The sequence below is a fragment of the Cyprinodon variegatus genome, unplaced genomic scaffold, assembly GCF_000732505.1.
Source record: "Cyprinodon variegatus isolate N-32 unplaced genomic scaffold, C_variegatus-1.0 Scaffold20, whole genome shotgun sequence".
NCBI classification, from domain to species: Eukaryota; Metazoa; Chordata; class Actinopteri; order Cyprinodontiformes; family Cyprinodontidae; genus Cyprinodon; species Cyprinodon variegatus.
The window spans coordinates 2478521-2500157 of NW_015150473.1; the positions used below are offsets into that span (position 1 = coordinate 2478521).

A 21637-nucleotide genomic window follows, 5' to 3' on the forward strand; every position below is an offset into this window, starting at 1 on the left:
GTATAAATGCTGGAATAGTTATTTATAACTGTTTTGTTTTGTTTTTATTTCCCAGGCCTTTTCTGGAAACTCCAATTCAGAAAGTGCAGTTCGTCATGAACTACAGCAGGGAATTGTGGCTCGCTTCCTAAGGCTCATCCCAGTTGCCTGGAGTGAAGAGGGACGCATTGGTCTCCGCATTGAAGTGTATGGATGTTCCTACTGTGAGTGAATACAAACATCAATGCAAATTCTAGTTTTCCTTATAGTTTTCAGATTCTTTCATAATATTCATGCTAAAAACCCTGGACTATCAGACAAAAAGATATTCAAGAGACGCTTGATCAAGACTAAATAAGGAAAAAAGTGTCCAAAAGACTTCTACCTGTTAATTTTTGTGCTCTAAAGCTGAGTTTCATTTGATCTTTATAGCTTTGAAAATATTTGGGCATAATGTCAAGATTAGTAATAATAACAATCATTGCTATTAAAGGGATAAACGATCAGTGGATCTACAAGAGTAAAAGATGTTATTACACTAATTCATGTTTTAAAAACATTTTCATGATGTTCCTCAATGTGTTTCAGTCGGGGGAGATCCTCTACAAGGAGTGATCTTCCTGTTTGCACATGATCTTTACATTTTCATGTCATAACACTCCTTCTTTTCTTAAAGTATATACTTTGCTTTATGTACATACTCATAAAAATTGTTCGGCTGGATACTTTGTGTATTTAGGTTAGGATTTAAAGCCTAGTAATTGAGGCACTTCATTTTGACAGAGGGTAAAGCTTCCTATCCTTCCTGGTAGTGGCTCAGTCATACTGAGGTAAAGAGACTCACATGGTCACTCCCAAACTACCTATTTTTTATGGTAGTACTTTCCAGTGTTTTGTCTTTTGAGGCTTCTGACCTGGTGCTTGCTAATTTCTCTTCAAAGCTGTCTTAATAAATGTTGTATTCACTATGATGGACTTTCAACCTGTTCATATTTTACAGGGAAGAGACAGGATGCCTATGCCTAGAATCCATCCTCATTTTCTTCTTATAGTTTGAACACCTCTAAATGACAGTCGAAATCCCTCAAAAATGTTTTATTAATTGTCCTGTTATATATTCTATATATTCCCTATTTCTACTTTTTGCAGCAGGCACTATAGATACGTTTTTATTGAGCTGCTGTGAAGTGATCATAGGTTTTTGCTCCTCTACAACACTTTGATCTTACCCTACAATCACTGAAATCATGCATGGACAATCTCTGGCTTGTCAATGATACTATAGGAAAATACCTTTTACTCAAAAACCAAACAAATCTCAATTATAGGTAACAGAGGGGATTTTATTTCACTTGATCATTGAAGTTTTCTTAAAAGAAATATGCATCTATTTTTGTGGTAAAGCATAAGAGCTCTAAAAATGATTTTGCTGTTCAGAATCCTGGAGAGATCTTTCTAAGGTTAGTGGTTCAGCTATCTCTACTGCTCTTCCTCATGTAGTCCTAATACACAAGGAAGAGGTACTTACAACTCACTGATATATTGTTACATAACGGGTCAAATATAAAGATATGCATATATAAAGATATTCCATAAGCTTATGGAAGTTAAATACTGACTTTATATTGCTGCATCAAATTTAGGAAATCTTGAATGTTAGGTGTTATTAGTGGTAGATCTGTTCTCTTCTATATTATGCAGCATCTGGGAAACCTGGTGGGACTCCAAGTCGCATTTTTCCTCACTGACTACATAGTGATAACCTTTCACTGCAAGCTGGATTGTCGCAAGATCTGAGTTTTCAGTCTCAAAACAAATCTATCTTGAAAGACTCCCACTAATACGTCCATCTCATGATAACCAGCTGATCACCGTTGTATCAGTTAATCTTTTCCCTAACTTTGGACGGTAAAAAAACTGTAACTGTAAACCACTGGCTTGTTTACATGATGTCCAGTTACTGTTTACATGCCCTCCCATTAAAGAAAATACATTGAAATGGCAAAAAACTTACTACAGGGAAACGTACTACAGGGTTTCCGTGGGTCATTGAAAATCATTAAAATTCATTAGACTATTTTTTTTAAATGAAGGCCTTAATTGGCATTTAAATTCATTAAATGTGATTATTGTGGCATTTAGAATGCTCAAATAAAAAAAAGAACGTTTATAAAAACTATTTTGTCAGATACATCAGATATAACTGTTTCAGTGTGTTTGTGCGGAACTGCTTGCTGTTGATCGTAAAGCCATATGTTTGGAAAAGAAGCTTGAAACAGGAATGGGAAAATGCAAATTAAAACGAGGAATTTGAGACATGTCTGGAGTCTGTCGACGGTAAAGATAAAGAAGGATTTTGCCATGTTTATAAAAAATATATTTTATTTATTCTTTTCTTCTGAAAAAAACAAACAAAACAAAAAAAACAAATATATATATATATATATATATATATATATATATATATATATATATATATATATATATCAGAGTCATGGGTACTAGTTGTTGGCATTAAAATAATTTCTAGGAGCATTAAAAAAAATAAACCCTGTACTAATACATAAAAATTATTGTGTAACACTTATTACTTGCAGCAGATTTTTTTTCTGTCTTTAATGGAAATTGGCATGTCATAATTTTCCTTTTTCCAATTTTTTCATTCAAAACTATAATCATAACTGTACCATATCAACCTATGTGCAGCTTTTCACCCAAAAATCTTGTAAATGACCTTCAATATATGCAGGCTCTGGGCTATAATGAAGCTTCTGTTTTTATAATCATTTTAAAAACAAACTCAGTTTTATAATAAATGAATCCCACCAAAACAATCAGCATAAATGTTTTTTTTATTTTTATTTTTTTATAGTTTATATTTAGTGAAATAAAAACTCTAATTATGAATCTCTGTTTTGTATGTAAACTTATAAGCACACTTATGATTTGCAAATTAATATACAGCAGTCATGCTTGAACAAGTTTTTTTCAATTAGAAATCTTGAGCTTATCTTTCCTTCTCACCCAGCACTAAACATTTTTTTTTGTGTATTTTGGGAACATGTAGAACGGCTTGAAATAAAAGATGGTATATTCCTCAAAGAATGCATTTGTCAGAGAATCTTATTTAATTGCAATGCAATAACTCTTAATTAGCACACAGATAAGTGCCCTCAGTGAAAAGGGATGTCTGGTGCAACAAGTCTACATAGACAGCAATAGTTTGATACCTTAAATCCTCATTCTTTCTCTGAATAAACTACAGTACTTGTCCAGGTCATAATGGTGCCTCCTCCACTGTGCCACATAGAAAATAGCTCCAGTTAATTTTCCATTTTATGACAAAACTTTTGATCAAACACAAAACAGCCTTTTCTGAATCTAAACACACACACTATCAACAATTTGTCTTTTTATCTCTTGCTCCTTTTTTTATTATATTTGCATTTTAAATCTTTACAGTTCTTACAACCACTTTAACCTGCGTGAAATAAAACTTATTTCTGACTTTTAATCGGAAGTGTAGAAAATGATCTTCCTCACACCAACATATTTGTTAAATTTTTTATTAACCATACTGATATTTTCTGTACATTTATATAAAAAATATATCATTGGAAACAAAAAAAAAAAGTATAACAAAGCTCATAAAGTAACACATACGCGTTCACTGGGATTATAGGTACATTAATTCACATGAGCTTTATAAAAAGTATATTTTAAGCTCTTTGGCATATTTAAATGTCAAAAACAAATGATTACTAAAACATTTTTTCACTGTATTCTATTTGTTGTGTTATATAAAAACAACTTAGGTTACTTCCTATGAATCAAGCTGGTTTGGCAAAATACACTTAAAATAATTTCAGATATGTTCATAGGTACATAGGTTCAGAGAGAAAATTTTGGAAATAATGGCTAGCGTTCCTTGGTACTTTAATTTTAGCGCAGTTTATCTTGAAAACATACAACACATTTAGCCTTGGGCATACAAAGAATAGAATTTTGATTTAGATTTTTGTGAATCCATAAAAAAAATATATATTGGTTTCTCAGCTGTGTTTGATGTATATTAGACTTAACAGATGATCACACAGACCCTGTCATAAACCTTTCCTATTAACATAAATAAGCAATAATTTCAATTAATCTAGTTTCCTAAAAAAATTGCAGTGCACGTTTTCAGACCAGAGAAAAAATAAACAGTCCCCAATCGACTCCTCCTTTTGAACAAATGCATTATCCAGGGAACAGACTCTCTTGCAAACCTCTTCGCTCTCATCCTATTAAAAGGCGCCAAATTGATTTTGATAACAATTTCAATTAAGGCTGTGCATAAATTACTTTTATAAGTGACACACATACATCTTCCATTGTAAAGATGTGATTATATAGTGTGTTGATATGTCTGTGAGTGTGCCTGAACTTGTGAGTATAAACACAAGGGCATGTATTGTATTCTAGTCAGTCCTCAGCTTCATTGATTACGTTCCCTTGTTTCATTTCCTCCCCGTGTCAAAAGAAGCAACTAAGTCATGATAAGGATGACAAGATGTGCAACACTTTACACACACACTAACTAAAACAGCTGCATTGCTTGATTTTAAAGGAAAACGGAATAATTCACGTAGAAACAAAGACATCTGTCTTTTTTAGGTATTCCTCACACATTCAAAACTATTGATTGCACCTTGAAAATAACGACAATGCAAGATGACATTTGCAAGAACACCTGATATTCAAAAGCTGTGTTATTTTGATGCAATATCTATTTCTCAAATTCAGCAAAGCAGTATCAAAGCTCTATTGTTTATTTGATATGAATCATGCTGTCAACCACCAGCAGTTTTGCAAGGCATGAACAAAATTTGCTAGAATGAAGAGAAATATTTGATTAAAACTGTATGCTGTGTCAAAAAAAAAAGAACTGTTTACCATTTTACCAATGTAAAAAAGAAAAACTGACTAGTTTTCATAGTTTTTGCATAAATGTTAAAGTTTGAACATTATTGTTTCATCTAATATGACCAGATAAAGCTACACCCTCAACAATAAAAAACAAGATTTCACCCAAAGAAGCAAAAATAGAAAGGAAAAGCACACTTTTTCAAGACTGACTTATGTTAACGTATTGTTAGGAAACAGTTTTTTTATTTTTAAATCTTTGGAGTTTTTTTTTTTTTATTGAAATGACATTTGATATACTATCTCTGAAGAACAATGTGATATAAGAAAAGACCCAAACAAGCTTAGAGGTTGTTTCTGACAGATAAGAATGTTGCCTACCATGCCTTGACATCTGTTAGATTACAAATAATAAAACACAATCAGGTAAACACATACTTACAACTCAGACATCAGTGATAACAGAGAGAGATGTGCAACTGCTCGCATATGCACACCCCTCCGGTCAGATGCATCATATTTCAGAGATGTCTGTCAGCTGTGTTTTGAAGCCTGCAGTGCTTTCTCATGATTACCCTGTCACTCCTCTTTCCTTGGGCATTCAGTCAGAGAATAAGAACACATACATTTGTCTGTTCATTTACCCATCCTTCTCTCATACTACTCCACGGCTGCTTAGAATCTGCCCCTCTTAAAATGTTTGTCTTCTTTCCAAAGGAAAGATGTAACAGGGGAGAGGTATATTGTGGGTCTATGACCAAAAAAAAAAGAAACCAGGAAAGCACAAAGGAGTAGTAGTAGGAGGAGAAGGAGGCAGATAAATATAGATGTTATGTTCCAAGCATAATCACCAAATATGTTGGCTGTAGATGATAATTCTGGGCTTTCAGAGTGTGTGATAATTAAAAGCAATGCCATATTATGACTCATCTAAGACTGTGCAATAAGAGTGAACGTGTATGTGTACATCTGTGTATGTGTCTGTGCCAAAGCTAAGGGCTATAAAGGAGACATGATCCACCATGCTTGGGAATTTACATGCTCATTTCCATTATGATTAAGGTAAACTCTACAAGAGAAATCAATTAGATCAGTATTGAGACAGGTCATAATATGTTTGTGTTGCATAACCAAGAGTCAGAAGAAGCTAGAGTTAAAATATTTTATAAATGAACACACTAAGTTTGTCATGAGGTTATTCTGAAGAACTGTGGGTCTCAGAGGTATTTACAAACCTTTTTCTTAATTTATCAAGGGGATAGCTAAAAGCCATATTGCATTTTATTTGGATTATGTTTGATAGACCAGCACATAATGGTGAATAACTTTGAAGTAGAAAATTAGAGAAATGCTTCCTGAGCTTAATAAAAAAAAAAAAAAAGGATAAAAGATTATGTGGTATTTATTTCAAAGGGGTCATAGAGCAATTATACATATATTATATATTTGGTGCTGGTCCTTAAGGTCTCTGAATGTGTAATATTGGTTGGGCTGAAAATGGCATATCTGCTGTTCTATGCACCCTAATGCAAGCCTGGTTACAAGCCCTAGAATGAAACAACAGGTTTCCTTCCTTTTATGGTATGCTCATGAATATTTAGATGAGCTGTGCACTGATTGGTTGGTTTACAACTAGGGAAGCTGCTGAGCAAAAACGCATCATAGCAACAAACACTCACTCACTGAAACATTGAAATTGTTGTGGTAGCGTGACCACACGTCCTCTTTTTCCCGGACATGTCCTACTTTTCATACCTAAAAAAAAAAATGTCTGAGGGGAATTTCACAATCTTCCGCGATTTTGGTCGAATACAGTGCAGAATGTAGTTCTTGTGGAAGTAAACACAACTATAGGCTTAACAGCTAAACTATTGTCTTACATCCTTGAGACCTCTATTCATGTTCTTGGGCCGGTGATCCGGTGGGCTTTTCTATATGTACATTTCAAGTACAGACCAGAACCAAATAAGGCCCCACCCTTCTTCTCTTCTTCGTTAGTATTCGCCCTTTATATGGTGGAAGTTTGGAATTGTGAGATTTGCAGAGAAAGGAGGTGTCGATGGGATTTGAACTTCTCTGTACTTCCATTTCACTCCGTGAACTATCATTATTCATCTATGACTATGTAAACTCGGTTTTGCATTCTACGACCCCTTTAATTTCATTTTATTTATCCAGACAGTTTAGGAAAGAAATGGAATTAATCTAAAGTAGGCTTAGTTTGAAACACCCTTAACATTGAGCATAATTTGGAGCATTGTTAAATCCTCCTTCAAAAAGACAACAAATAACATGACTACAGAACCTACCAGCAAGGCTGTCCACCTACACAGATAGACTAAGCAAGATGAGTCTTATTAATAGAAGCTAACCAGAAGCTCAATGTAACTCTGGAGAAGCAGCAAAAGTCCAGTCCTCAGCTTTATTATTGTTGAAAACTTGCTAATTTATTTTTTTATCTGGATTTGATTTTAAAAAAGAAAACAACAAAAAAAAATTGCCTCTTATTTTTTCTCTTAGAGAAAGGATCTGTGGAAGATGCACTAAATAAGGGCATCTTTCTTTTAGGACATGATGAAGCTGTCACGATTTGGCTATGGTTAGATGACCCAAAAGCAGAGGCAGGGAGGCCGAGGTGAATCTCTTGTGGATTTAATAATGAGTTAACAGAAAACAGAGGCAGGTTATCCAACAATCCAAAAACAAAACAAAATCCAAACAAATATGAAACCAGGTGTCCAAAACATGAAAACTAGTCTAAACGTACCAGAAACCATGGAGACATCAGGGGAATCACAATCATAAGGAGGAAGGCTTAGAGAGAAGGAGTTGGAGCATGTTTGACGGTGTTTAACGAGGACCCAGCAAAGGGGAATTGAAGAGAGAGGGCTTTTAAAGGAGACTGAGACAAAGAGGGGGCTAATGTGGAAACTGGGAGCAGGTGTGTACAGAACAAGACAGGGAAAGAGCTAGGGAAGAAGGAGAACATGAGAGGGCAGCAGAGAGCAACAAATAGAAACCTGGAAGACTGGAAATAACAACAAAATGATAATTAAATTACTAGGACTATAAAACATGGAGAAAAGAAGACTAAACACTAGAAGACAAGGAGTAAAGTAAGACTGAATACTCAAAAGAAAAACATAACAGAAACAGAAACCTGACAGAAGCAGTTTTACTATCACCTCTAGGGTTGTTGTGTTTGTGAATGGTAAATGGTATGTACTTATATAGCGCCTTTATTCAAGTTAGGAGACCAAAGCGCTTTACACTACATTCATTCACCCATTCACACACACACACTCACACACTGATGTGTGTACAAACAACATATGATCCATAATTATTGATTAAAGATGTAATAAAAAAGTTATGAATATTTTATTAAAAATTTTGGACCTTGCTGCTTTTCCATGCTGGGTATATATTATACTGTAATTATCTGTTTTTGTTTTATTTGTTGCTCAGAAAGCCAGGCTTGTTTCCATGGACACATTTTAACCTCCTACTCTATGCGGTACTTGACTGACCTCAGTGTGACCCTGGTCTCGTCTCTTAGGCAAAATTTACACTGTTAAATAATAGTGTCTAATTAGTTTTATTTAACCTTGAAGCTTAATCAACAAGGATTTTTGTGACAAATTAATGTATAAAGTAAAAAAAAAAGATTCATGACAACATAGTTTAACAGCTGCTTGATTTTTTTCACACTATGCCTGTTTTCTCTGTGAGAGGATAGATAGATGTATATAAAAGCTATTAGGGGTTTTTATTGGTGTCTAAAGTATTTTTTAAGGCCAAACCAGAGATGAAAATGCTCCTAAAATCATTTTAGGAAGTCACTGTTTTGACGACAGTTTATTTCAAGACATTTTAGCGGCAGACCTGCACTGTCAGGACCCTGCGTTGCAGACCTGCACTTTGAGGTTTCCTGGGCTTTCAGAACCGGAAGTTTATTCCAAGCCTTTCTAAAGTAAATTATAGTATACTGGAAGCATTTTACATTCTCGTTATTATTTGCTGGGTTTTCATAATAGAAATCTATTTATCTATTCACAAGGATCTTCTATTCATTTAAGCTAGCACTCATCTCGCAAAAAAATGTCCTCTTCTTCTAATAAAATCTGGCAGCATATACATGCTATGCGCTTTTCCTGAAGGCTTCAAATAAAACCTTCATAATAAACCTCAAGTCCTGACAGTGCAGGAGACCGCATTGTGCAAGTCTGCAATGAAGCATCCTGACAGTGTAGGTCTGGGTCCTGACAGTGCAGATCTGCAGCCAGAAACATCTCGTTTATTTGACATTATCAGTGTCTAACCAGCACAGAGCCAGCAAATATAACCTGGCATTCATCTTTCTTATTATTTTTCCTGTTCATTTAGTAAAATATATTTAGCTAAAAATATTTATAGTTTTAAATTCTGATTGGGCTTAATTCGTTTGTGCGTTTTATCTCACTGTGATTCAGTTAAAAAGGTTCCTTATTCCATTGTCTTTTACATCCTGTGGCATCTGTATTTAATTCTGAAACACATTTTCTTCCTGTGAGATTTCTTGCCTACTAATTATGTAAAAAAAAAAAAAAGTTGAGGGAAGAAAATATGAATAAAATCTCTTTAACTCGGTATTAGCTGAAAATAAGGTGCTGAAATAGGTGCACTTTGCTGAATTGATTTAATGCCCTTTGGTGCTCTTGCACGTATTCTGGCAATGAGCTTTATTCATCGGGTGTATGAACCAAGCCACAAGGTAGAACATGAAAGTTTATGTGGAATCTAATATTGATCACTAAAAAAGGTTAGCTAAGTGTCCGAATGTTTTAGAACTGTCCAAAGCCAAACAGATGCATTAGACTGGGAAACATTATACGAATGGGTCAATAACGGTCAGATTTTCTATCCTACCCTTTGCATTCTGTATTTTCTAACCCATCTCTCTCACAGACACACCAATGTTCTTCCCACTAGCCACTTGAACTCTTTGAGTTAAGATAAAAAGATGGAGGAGGTGGCTCAGCCACTACACTTTATTTCGCCTCTGAATGGCCAAAAATTGCATTCAGTCTGTGGTGTCCTTTTGGTGCTTATCTTGAGTGCGGCAGCTTTAGGAGTCAAAACATAAACTGTTTTCTTTTTCATTTTCTTGTAAGGCAAGACACTGTATCATTTTGTCAACATGTACAAATGACAACATTCAGCTGATGTGGACATCAGTAATTCTATTATTTATACTCATGCATATTTTAGCATTTGTTATTTTATTGTTAATATTCATGAAAACAAAGTATACTAAGGCATGTTCTCAGTCATTCTGCTCTTTTTTCTGCTTGTTTCATTGCCCTGTCATGTTTCTGCACTTGTCTGAACAAAAGAAACTAAATACCAGCTGTAGAATATGCTTTCTCACAATTTTAATAGTAATTACAGCTTTTTCTGCACTTGTACTTAGAAGAGAATGAAAGGGTGTAATTAGTTCATTGTGGTTTTTATTTTACAAAAATTTCAAAACCAGTCATTCATTTGGTGTTCAGTAGTCCTGAGGTCGTCTTAGCATATATTTTGTAATAAAAATTTGTATTCTCTCTATTCTTCACATGATTTATCTGTATGTTTTTGTTCTTTTGTAGGGGCGGACGTTATCAACTTTGATGGACAGGGAGTCATTTCATATCGTTTCAAGGTACAATATCCATAAATTCATTATTAAAATTTGCTGATGAAGGTTCTCAGGAATTACTAAAATTTCCAACAAAATATAAGTACTGAAATAACGGCCATTTTATTTTATTTTTGTGTGTATGTGAACAATGAAATGTGAATTTGGTGTTAACATTTTTAAAGGTGAAGAAGATGAAGATTATAAAAGATGTGATCGCATTGAGATTTAAGACATCAGAGAGCGAGGGTGTGATTCTCCATGGGGAAGGGCAGCAGGGCGACTACATCACCCTGGAGCTCCGTAAGGCCAAGCTACTCTTGCAGATAAACTTAGGTAAGTAAACTGTTGGTGTCATGTTGGTGGGAATGAAAAAGTCATCTAAAGACATTTTTTCTCAGGTAGCAGTTGAATTCCCGTATGTTTAAAAAGGTATTTATAAAAACTATATAATTTGAAGTAATACCAGATAGCTCTTCAAATATTAGATATTCTATAAAATACAGTTTGTCTTTAAATAGCTTTTTGTAAAACACGTGTTTTCCCTTCCTAAATGTGATTGGCTGAGCCGTGTTCCATGTTGTAATGAAATACAGTGTGACCCACATTTAGATATAGCTGTGCTAGTATTAACAGGCGCAACGTGTGGCATAACATTCCTTAAATTTGTAAAGCAGCCAGTTGAAACTCCAGTACGGTGGCTGGGAGGTGCAAACCAACATTACAAAATCTAAAAAAACTTTTACAAGTTTCTAAATAAATTAGCATTTTAGACCATACTCCGGCACCATGTCATCTTCAGTAATCTCAGGCGAGAGACGGTGCAAAAAACTTCCCAAGAGAACCTTGGTTGCTTGCTAACCATGCTGTTAACTCTGTGGTTGTGTTGTTTCATTATTACCAACAAAGTTTTAAAAGTGTGTATGTTTGGGGGGATTTTTATTCTTCTTTATTGGTAATATGAAGGATGAACATTTTATAGAGCAATAAGCTCCTTGATTCTATGGGTTACAGAGATTTTACAACAGCGGAGGTGTACTCTGCTTCGTGTCTTAAAATCCCTGTTAACCTACGGCTTCTCAGGGCTTATGCTTTATTAAATCTCTGATTGATACTGATGGAAGTTGCTATATTTCAGTCTTCTGATTTTTGTAACGTCATCCTCTCTGAAAACTGTTGCCTTTTACACCACCTGATACTTCTTAATTTCATGCGTTTGTTTTTCGAAAAAAATAATCAGATTTTGGATTTGGTCCCTTTTCACCACCTAAAACCTCAGTGCATTTAATTCAATTCAGTTTATTTATATAGCGCCAATTTACAACACATGTCATCTCAAGGCACTTTACAGTTCACCAGATCATACAGTCAAATTGATTCAGTTTTCTATCTAAGGAAAACAGGTTGATTGCATCGACTCATTGACTCGAAGGCAACGCCTCATACTAAGCATGCTTGTAGTGACAGTGAGAGGAAAAAATCCCTTTTAATGAGAAGAAACCTCCAGCAGTACCAGGCCCAGTGTGAGCGGCCATCTGCTGAGTCCGACTGGGGTTCAAGGAGACAGAAGCAGAAATACAAAAAGCAACTGTAAAAGGTGGCCACATCAAGGAAACACAGCCAGGCAAAGGAGCTCCCATGTCAGAGGATGAAGAGAGCACATCCAGCCAGTCACAGTCAGAGACACAGGACTACACTGGAAAAACAGGCCAATCTCAAACATCTATAAACATTCAATAAGTTAATGTTGATGTTTTGTTACTCTCTTTGCATGTGTCTTACAGGCAGTAACCAGTATGGCTCTATCCTGGGTCATACTTCTGTGACCACTGGAAGTCTCCTAGATGACAATCACTGGCACTCTGTGGTGATTGAACGCTACCGTCGCAATGTTAACTTCTCCTTAGATGGACATACTCGACACTTCAGGACTAATGGAGAATTTGATCATCTTGATTTGGACTATGAGGTTAGCACTATACCTATATGGACCATTATGCAACACATAGCACAGCATACAGGTACTTCTCAAAATATTAGCATATTGTGATAAAGTTCATTATTTTCCATAATGTAATGATAAAACTTGAACATTCATATATTTAAGATTCATTGCACACAAACTGAAACATTTCAGGTCTTTTATTGTTTTAATACAGATGAGTTTGGCATACAGCTTATGAAAACCCAAAATTCCTATCTCTCAAAATTAGCACATCATGAAAAAGGTCTCTAAACGAGCTATTTACCTAATCATCTGAATCAACAAACTAACTCTAAATACCTGCAAAAGATTCCTGAGGCCTTTAAAACTCCCAGCCTGGTTCATCACTCAAAACCCCAATCATGGGTAAGACTGCTGACCTGACTGCTGTCCAGAAGGCCATCATTGACACCCTCAAACTAGAGGGTATGACACAGAAAGATATTTCTGAACGAATAGGCTGTTCCCAGAGTGCTGCATCAAGGCACCTCAGTGGGAAGGAAAAAGTGTGCCAGAAAATGCTGCACAATGAGAAGAGGTGACCGGACCCTGAGGAAGATTGTGGAGAATGGCCGATTCCAGACCTTGGGGGACCTGCGGAAGCAGTGGACTGAGTCTGGAGTAGAAACATCCAGAGCCACCGTGCACAGGCGTGTGCAGGAAATGGGCTACAAGTGCCGCATTCCCCAGGTCAAGCCACATTCAAACCAGAAACAGTGGCAGAGGTGCCTGACCTGGGCTACAGAGAAGCAGAACTGGACTGTTGCTCAGTTTTGCATGTCATTTGGAAATCAAGGTGCCAGAGTGTGGAGGAAAACTGGGGAGAAGGAAATGCCAAAATCCCAGAAGTCTAGTGTCAAGTACCCAGAGTCAGTGATGGTCTAGGGTGGCATGTCAGCTGCTTGTGTAGGTCCACTGGGTTTTATTAAGGGCAGGGTCAATGCAGCTAGCTATGAGGAGGGTTTGGAGCTGCCATCTGCTGAAAAGCTTTATGGAGATAAAGATTTCTTTTTTCAGCACGACCTGGCACCTGCTCACAGTGCCAAAACCACTGGTAAATGGTTTATTGACCATGGTATCACTGTGCTCAATTGGCCTGCCAACTCACCTGACCTGAACCCCATAGAGAATCTGTGGGATATTGTGAAGAGAAAGTTGAGAGTAGCAAGACCCAACACTCTGGAGGAGCTAAAGGCCGCTATTGAAGCATCCTGGGCCTCCATAACACCTCAGCAGTGGAACAGGCTGACTGCCTCCATGCCACGCCGCATTGAAGCAGTAATTACTGCAAAAGGATCCCCGATCAAGTATTGAATGCATAACTGTAAATAATTATTTGAAGGTTGACCTTTTTTGTATTAATAACACTTTTCTTTTAATGGTTGGATGAAATGTGGTAATTTTGTGATATTTGGGGTTTTCATGAGCTGTATGCCAAAATCTTCCGTATTAAGACAACAAAAGACCTGAAATGTTTCAGCTAGTGTACAATGAATCTAAAATATATGAATATTCAAGTTTTATCAATACATTATGGAAAATAATTAACTTTATCACAATATGCTAATATTTTGAGAAGGACCTGTAGGGAATAATGAGAATAATAACTTGATTCAAATTGCAGAAATAAGTACTTGTTTATATAAGGAGTTAGTGCTTTCAGTCTATATAAAATAAAACATGCAAACATTTTCAAATTGAAGCTTTGTGTTTAACATGTAATTCTTTCAACAACCTACAAGCTTGATTAATTAAGAGTAGCCCATTTGGATGGTCAAATCATCAGACAGTTTTTTTGTCATATAGTTGTTGTTTCTTTAAGCATGATTAAAACATTCAGGCCATGAAAACATTCAATGTCTAAAACATCACATTTATTCATCCGTCTCGACTTGACATGGAATATGTAACTTTGTGAAGCATATACCACTTGGCTGTGATGCATGACTGAACCCTCAGTAAAAATAAGAGTGTAATAGTTTCACAGGCTAAATAACTGTCAATCAATCATTGCACCATCTATTAAGTCACCCACTTCTCTATAAAAGAGTGGCATTGTTTTGTAAATATAGATAGCATGTATGGTTTTTAACACACCAAGTAGTTGGCAATATTGAAAAAAAATAAGTCTTCCTATTTGTGGACAGTGGTGTCGTGATTAGCATTATGGCTGCAAAGGAAGGGGATCAATGGTTTAAAATGAGCTGTGCAGGGTTGCTTCTGCTTAAATGTACCCCTCTGTGTAGATTGTTTTTCGTGGTGGTCTAGTTTCCTTTTGAGTTGCAATTCATGTTAGGTTAATTGCTGATTCTAGAATGATCAAGAGTGTGGTATCCCGGCCTGATGATCTGTGCCCCTTGTGACAGCAGGAATAGGCTCCATTCTTCCCTGACCCTGAATATTATAAAGGCGGTATGGAAAATGAATGAATAAATCTGGTTTTGTGGTTTTATGAGTTTCTCTGCCACATCTGACACCATAAGACCTCCAATAGAAAAAAAAAACTGTTTGGTATTCATGTTACAAAGAATGGACATGAGCAGTATGCGTAAACTGGATAGCATTTATTTCACTAATATTTGCAGTATAGTGCATTGAACAGTGTCTTTTAAAATATCTATAACTTGTTTTTTCAGATTACATACAAAAGGTTGAATATATTTCATCACAATAGGTTTGTAAAGAATCAGGCTTGCTGTAGGTCAAAAAACAATTTCCCTAGCAGATCGCAAGAAGCAATGTTCAGTGCATCACCTAAACAATGGGAAGTTTGTTGCATGGCTTCAACCCAGCCAAACTGATACTGTGCATGTAATTTAAAAGGCCAGGTGGGGATAGTTGTTATTAAAGAAGCAGCCAAAAGGCCCATGGTAACTCTGGGAGTGCTACTGACATCAACAGTAAAGGATGGAGACTGTATTGTGAAGTAATTTCGCTCTGCAAATCCAACCTTTATTGAAGTCTAGCAAAAGGAAAGCCTTTGTAGAAAGAAATAACGTTGAGTCTTCCAGTTTGTCAGCTACACAGCAAACAAGCGGTATAAGGGACTTTGGCCAGAAAAGTTCAAAATTAAACACTGAACATGCATACAAAAAAGGTATGTGGCAGAAAATGTATTTTCCACCACAACCTGTAAAACTTGTAGTTGTAGACAAAGGCAATTGCACAAAGCACTGAGTCATAAGAAGCCTGATTACCAAAGCCCAGAACATAGGGCTGCACATTTCTAGGAAAACATGAGACATGCAACAATGTAGTGAGCATAATCTAGATTATATGACTATGGATGAAAGAAGGAATAGTTAATTAAATAGTTTTAATGTCTATGTGTTTTTGGAGTAATTATGTTATGCTTTATTGAAAAGCCTTCATATGACGTCATTTGCAGCTTTAACACAGGAGAGTCGAGTTTTGTTTTATATTAAACACTTAATGTTGTATTCCTTAAGAAAAAACACATTTAAAAAAAGTACATCACCAAATGTTTTTTAGAAATTGTTTCAAATCCCATACCAACAAATATTTATACTGTTTATTATAACTAATATACATATTAGACGTAGACAGACTTATTTTATTGCATACTTTATTACATATTGTATTCCAAGCAAATTTTCATATCTTTCAAATTGAGATAATGATACATTTGTAATATTATATTAAGTGGAGCCCTTGCATCACACTTTGTTGGTTATGACATTAGGCTTATACCAAAAGAAAATCCAATCTTTTTTTCTATTATTTGTCAAAATGTAAAAAAGAACCATAGGACTATGAACGGATGTATTTTTAAACCCTGTAAAAAAAAAAAAAAACACACCTTAAGGCCGAAAAAAGGTCGTCTTACAATCACTAAGCTTCAAGGCAGTATACCCTGCATATATGGTATTAGAATTCCATTATGATGCTGTGTTACTTTCTTTCCAGTGTTGCTGTTTCATCACCATTGCTGCCCCATCACTTCACTGATTTGCAACAGCATTTTAACTTCTCATCTCTGGTGGTCAGTACAGTACATCGATACTTGACAGGAATTAAATTAAATATTGGCTTCTTTTTGTGCAATGGTGCTAATCTATATTCACAAATGATTAAATTCAACAATTAACAAATGCATTGTGTTTAACAAATAATGCTGAAAAAAAGAAATGTGGAATAGATTTGGCTGTAAAAGTCGGCATGCAGTTTTACTGCATACGCTTAGACCAAACGTGACACAATGGTTGTCCTTTAATGTGTTTGGTTGTGGTGTGTTTGATTTGATACATGTTTGTTTGTTATGGTTTGACCTTTAAATGGATGTGGTGGAATGGCTAAACTAATCCAGTGTTAAGATGGGAGGCTAAGAAAAGGGGCAAGGCAAAGCACAGTCCAATCAGAACAGAAGCTGTTGGCTTAAATGATCTACAGGGAAATCTCTAGCACCGGCTGTTCTGTAGCTTTAGAGGGTGGATATTTCTGTGCTATTAGGAGGGATCTGTCTGTGGATCTGTGAATGCATGTTAATTGTCTTTACAGACTGCTGATTGTGATCAACTATTAGTCAGAGTGGACCTCTATAGTTCAGACTTCCCATTTTCTGTGTGTGAGATGTTGTTTTTTGGGGGTTTTGTTTTTTTAGGTTCTCTTCGGCTTCCAGCTTGTAGACTAAATATCCGGGTGCATCAAAGTCCACCCTTGGCAGTAATTACAGAGCTTGCTGGAGCATAGCCACAGCACAAACAACAGCAGGCATTCACACACTGACAGACAGACACATTGACTGACAGTCCCATAGCCTCTTCTATTATCTTAGCCTCCTTTAGGGCCCTGAACTGTGTCTGAAAGAAAAAAAAAAAAAACAAAGACACATGTACAACTGTAGAAAAAATATGAAACAGTTTACATTTTCATCAGCACTGTCCTTCAGCACTTCGCACTCCAGCTTGTTTGTTCCTGTCCATGTCTTAACCTTTACGCTTTACACATCACATTTGTTCCCCACTAACCATTGTGTATTTCCTTTGATGCTTTTTTCTCTCAGTTCCAGTGGCAATGTTGAGCAAGGCTTTTTTTTCATATTTTGGTGTAAAAGGTGGATTTTGCTCAAATTGATTTTTTTTTTAATGTTGGCTGAAACTGAATTCATTAAGTTTCAACCAGATCTGTTTTTCTTTCATGTACCCTTCTTTTTATTCATTTTACAATGCTGCCAAAAATACAAAATGGGGTAGATTGGAGGAAATGTTAAATACAAATGTTTGCATTTATATCTAGGGGTATACTGTATCAATTCATACATTTGTCAACGATAAGATATCGTATAAGAGATAAGATAACATATCCATTATAGGACTTTTTCCTAAAATGTCTTTTTCCCTTATGCTGTAAAGTTTAACTTTTAGAATTAGCTCTTTTTATGAAATTATTTATTCTTGAGTGTACCTGTAAGCTTTCTTTGCCCCTGCCTGAATTTCTCCATTGTAGAAAAAAGGGCATTTCTATTCTATTCTATTCTATTCTATGATAACTAATAGCTTTGCCTTAAGTAAGGTTTTGGATAAAAGTGGCAAAGATTTGGTTACAAATTTCCCTGTAGGCAACCTTTACTAAAAGACCACCATGACATTAGCAATGGTAGAAAAGTCTTGAACAGCCACTATTTTGTCACTCCTCATTGAAAATAAACAAAAACAAAACTTTGGCAGTGAAGCCGTGATTATTAATTTTGATTGTGTCAGCATATCTGGTTCGGGACTGCTGAATAAAGGAACAGAAGTGTTAGTTGATTCATGATATGTAGATGGTGTGGATCGATGGAGGTTTATCATTATAGATTTTGAAGCTGGTCTAGCCATGCTGGCCCCATTCTGCAGCTTACACTCTCATTAAGCCCACAGTGGCTGCTCAAAAAGCAGCTCTCACAAACAACCAAACACACTCCATGTCAGGTAACATGTACTCTGCATGTATAGACCTTTGTGATAGACTGGCAGCCTATCCTGTCCAGGGTGTAGCCTATGGATGGATGGATGGATGGACGGATGGATGGATGGATGGATGGATGGATGGATGGATGGATGGATGGACGGACGGACATACATACAGATTCTTATACTGGCCTATATTGAATATGGCTCACAGCTAAAACAAAAAAAGCAAAACTCTGAATTACACATCAGCTGATTGCTGAGAGCAAAATTAGATTTTTTTTTGGTGAATCAAATGCAAATTGTATTTTTTGTCACTTAAAGAAAGCCACTCTGGTGTTGTTTCTAGTGATGATGAGAAAGAAGGATGTTCTTGATTTCCACTGACTGTAATCACTGGTATATCATGTTGCACAGAGTGCTGCATCAGGGTTAAGTTATTTACTGAACAGCTTGCAAAGTTGTTCAAAAGGGCTCCGTGCAGAGAACCCTTCTTTGCAATGTCTTGCTGTTGAGGAAAATACCTCTCCATGGTAACGATTAACTTAAGGTATTGTGATAAGATACTGGTAGATTGGTAATTTCTTTGGAAAGAAATCAATACCTATTGTGATGATCTTTTATATAGGATGCCTAGAAGAACAGGGAAGAAAAATCTCTTAACAACTAAAAATGTAGCTTTATGAGTGACCTTAAACTGAAATAATATTTTCAAAGTTGGCCACAATCTCTGTCCAACAGATAGTAGAACAGTCTTGCATGAAGGGAGTGGTACAGTATAAAGCATAAGCTAAATGGGTAAAAGAAGGATAAAAGGCAGCTAACAAAAGTCAAACAAGATCAGAATCTCTTTACTGGCATTAAAAGTATTATTAGATTTTTTCCAAGTAAACTTCCTTACAGGCATTAGCAGAGGTCATCAAAAGATTTCCCTGCCTACGCTCACCCAGTCTTTAACTGCAGACCCACATCATCATTATAGGCATCTAAGTACTGTAGTCACTCTGGCTTCAGTCTGGTCCTCAGCACATCAAATGTTGTTCTGGAAAAATTTCAATTCATTGACATAGCCTGTCTGATATTTTCCACCTCCACATGTTTTCTTTTAAATAATATATTTAAAGCTTGCCTGCTGACAAAAGACTGAAAAAACAATGAGCTTTAATAATCAGTAAATCAGTTTGGTAGCCATAACAGAACCCCATGTTGTCCAATACATCATATATGTATTCTCTTTAGCCAACTTTATGTAATTGTATTTCTTTCGCATTGAACTTTGAAACAGAAATGACACTTGTTAAGTTTAAACTTGAAGAAAAGAAAAACTAATCTGAAACTTGGCTCTTAAAGAAGTGTTAACTACCATCTTATTCTGTAACACTGTGCCTCTGTGTCTTCACAAAATAACGACTGGCTTTAAAATAAAACATGTAAATGTCTAAACGAATTGAAAATCATTTATGTTTTATTATTTTTCCACTTTGTCCCCTTCTCCCTGTCTCTCTAGTTAAGTTTTGGGGGGATGCCATACAGTGGGAAGCCTGTGGGAGGTGGAAGAAAAAACTTCAAAGGCTGCATGGAGAGCATCAACTACAACGGAGATAACATTACAGACCTGGCCCGTCGCAAGAAGCTAGACACTTCCAGCTTTGTAAGTGAATTCTTGTCTGAGTTGGCACATGAAGATGCAAATATTCCACGTACAAAGGTGCAGGTATTATTGAATCTCAGTGCAACATTTGATCTGTCAATCACTTGATTTCATTAGAGCGTCTGGAAAACTGGGTCGTCCATTCTGGTACAGCACTGGACTGGTTTAAATCCTACCTGAAGGACAGGGACTTCTATGTGTCAGTAGAAAACTTTAAATCAGAGACCAGAAAAAAATCACATGCTGGGTTCCTCAAGGCTCCATTAGGGGGCCCGTCTTATTCAACATCTACATGCTCCCCTTAGCTCAGATTATAGCAAACAACAAGAGCAATTACCATAACTTTGCAGACGACACACAGTTTTACATAACAGAATAAAATAGAATTCAACTCGCTGCATTTAAACCATCCCCTTGGAGAGCAGTGGGCTGCCATTGTCCAACACCAAGGGAGCAGTGTTGGGGTTAAGGGTTTTGCTCAGAGACCCGGAGTGGCAGTCCGTGGGAGTAGGGCACAAACTCAGAACCTCTGGGATCCAAGCACAATGCCCTAACCACTAGGCCACTACTCCCCCTAATGGGCCACCACTCCCCCTGTCACCAAGTGACCATACAGTAAACCCATCAGAGTGTAGGGTAGATGCTTAGAACAGATCAATATGTGGATGCATCATAATGTTCTACAACTATACAAAAACAAAACCGAGGTAATAATCTTCAGACCAAAGGAGGAGAGTTCCAGGGTTAGCTCACAGCTTCAGCTTTTCTACAGCTAGAAACCACTGATTATTGCAGAAATGTCAATGTCATGGTGGACTCAGCCTGGAACCTTCAGAGGCACAAAAAGGCAGTTACTAAGTCAGACTTTTATCACCTGAAGAATGTTTCTCGGATTAAAGGAATAATGTAGAAAAACTCATTCATGCATTTGTCTTTAGTAGAATTGATTACTGCAACAGTGTCTTCATAGATTTGTAGGAAAAAGTAAATATTACATCCTAAATACAATGTATTATTTATTCTTATTTTTTAAATTGTGTAATGCAGTTAACCAGCATTTGATTACTAAATTAGTTATTATTTCCATGATCAATTTTTCCAATTATGGTTTTAGCACTAGTTTAATAAACAAAGTGCATTGTTACTGTACACCAAAAATTTCTGCAACCTTGAAAATAAAATATTGGAATAAAGGATGTGGAAATCACTATTTTAATGCACCATGATTTTGTTTGTTACAACATCCATGACACCATTATTAATATTGAGTTGATTCCTTCCCGCTATCCCGCCTTCCTGCTAAATTTTCTAAGCCAAAACAAGGCTTTGTTTTTGGTCTACTTTAAAAAAGCCTCGAACTCAACACTATTTCTGACATTTTGAATTAAAAAAGATTTCTGGATGGGAAGGGAAACCTCTTTAAACTTGGAAACTAATTCCAGGGGATTGTTTTTTAACGTTTTTGAAATGACCTGGATGTCTGAGAATCTTCATCATCCTACTGTATTTCCAATGTCATTAGCAATCAAGTAATATTTTTCCCTGTATAG

At 36.1% G+C, this 21637-nt stretch overlaps 1 protein-coding gene across 1 annotated transcript in view; it reads left to right on the plus strand.

The window, feature by feature from the left end:
• LOC107094008 (contactin-associated protein-like 2) overlaps window positions 1-20087 on the plus strand; it is a gene marked incomplete at its 3' end in the record, with an annotated part of 204901 nt that extends 184814 nt beyond the window's left edge. Inside the window, exons 4-8 of the mRNA XM_015389403.1 lie at window positions 56-203; window positions 10515-10567; window positions 10729-10879; window positions 12328-12512; window positions 19944-20087. Of these exons, the coding sequence (XP_015244889.1) occupies window positions 56-203; window positions 10515-10567; window positions 10729-10879; window positions 12328-12512; window positions 19944-20087 (681 nt within the window). The remainder of the gene's footprint in view (window positions 1-55; window positions 204-10514; window positions 10568-10728; window positions 10880-12327; window positions 12513-19943) is intronic.
• Between the last annotated feature and the right edge of the window lie 1550 nt (window positions 20088-21637).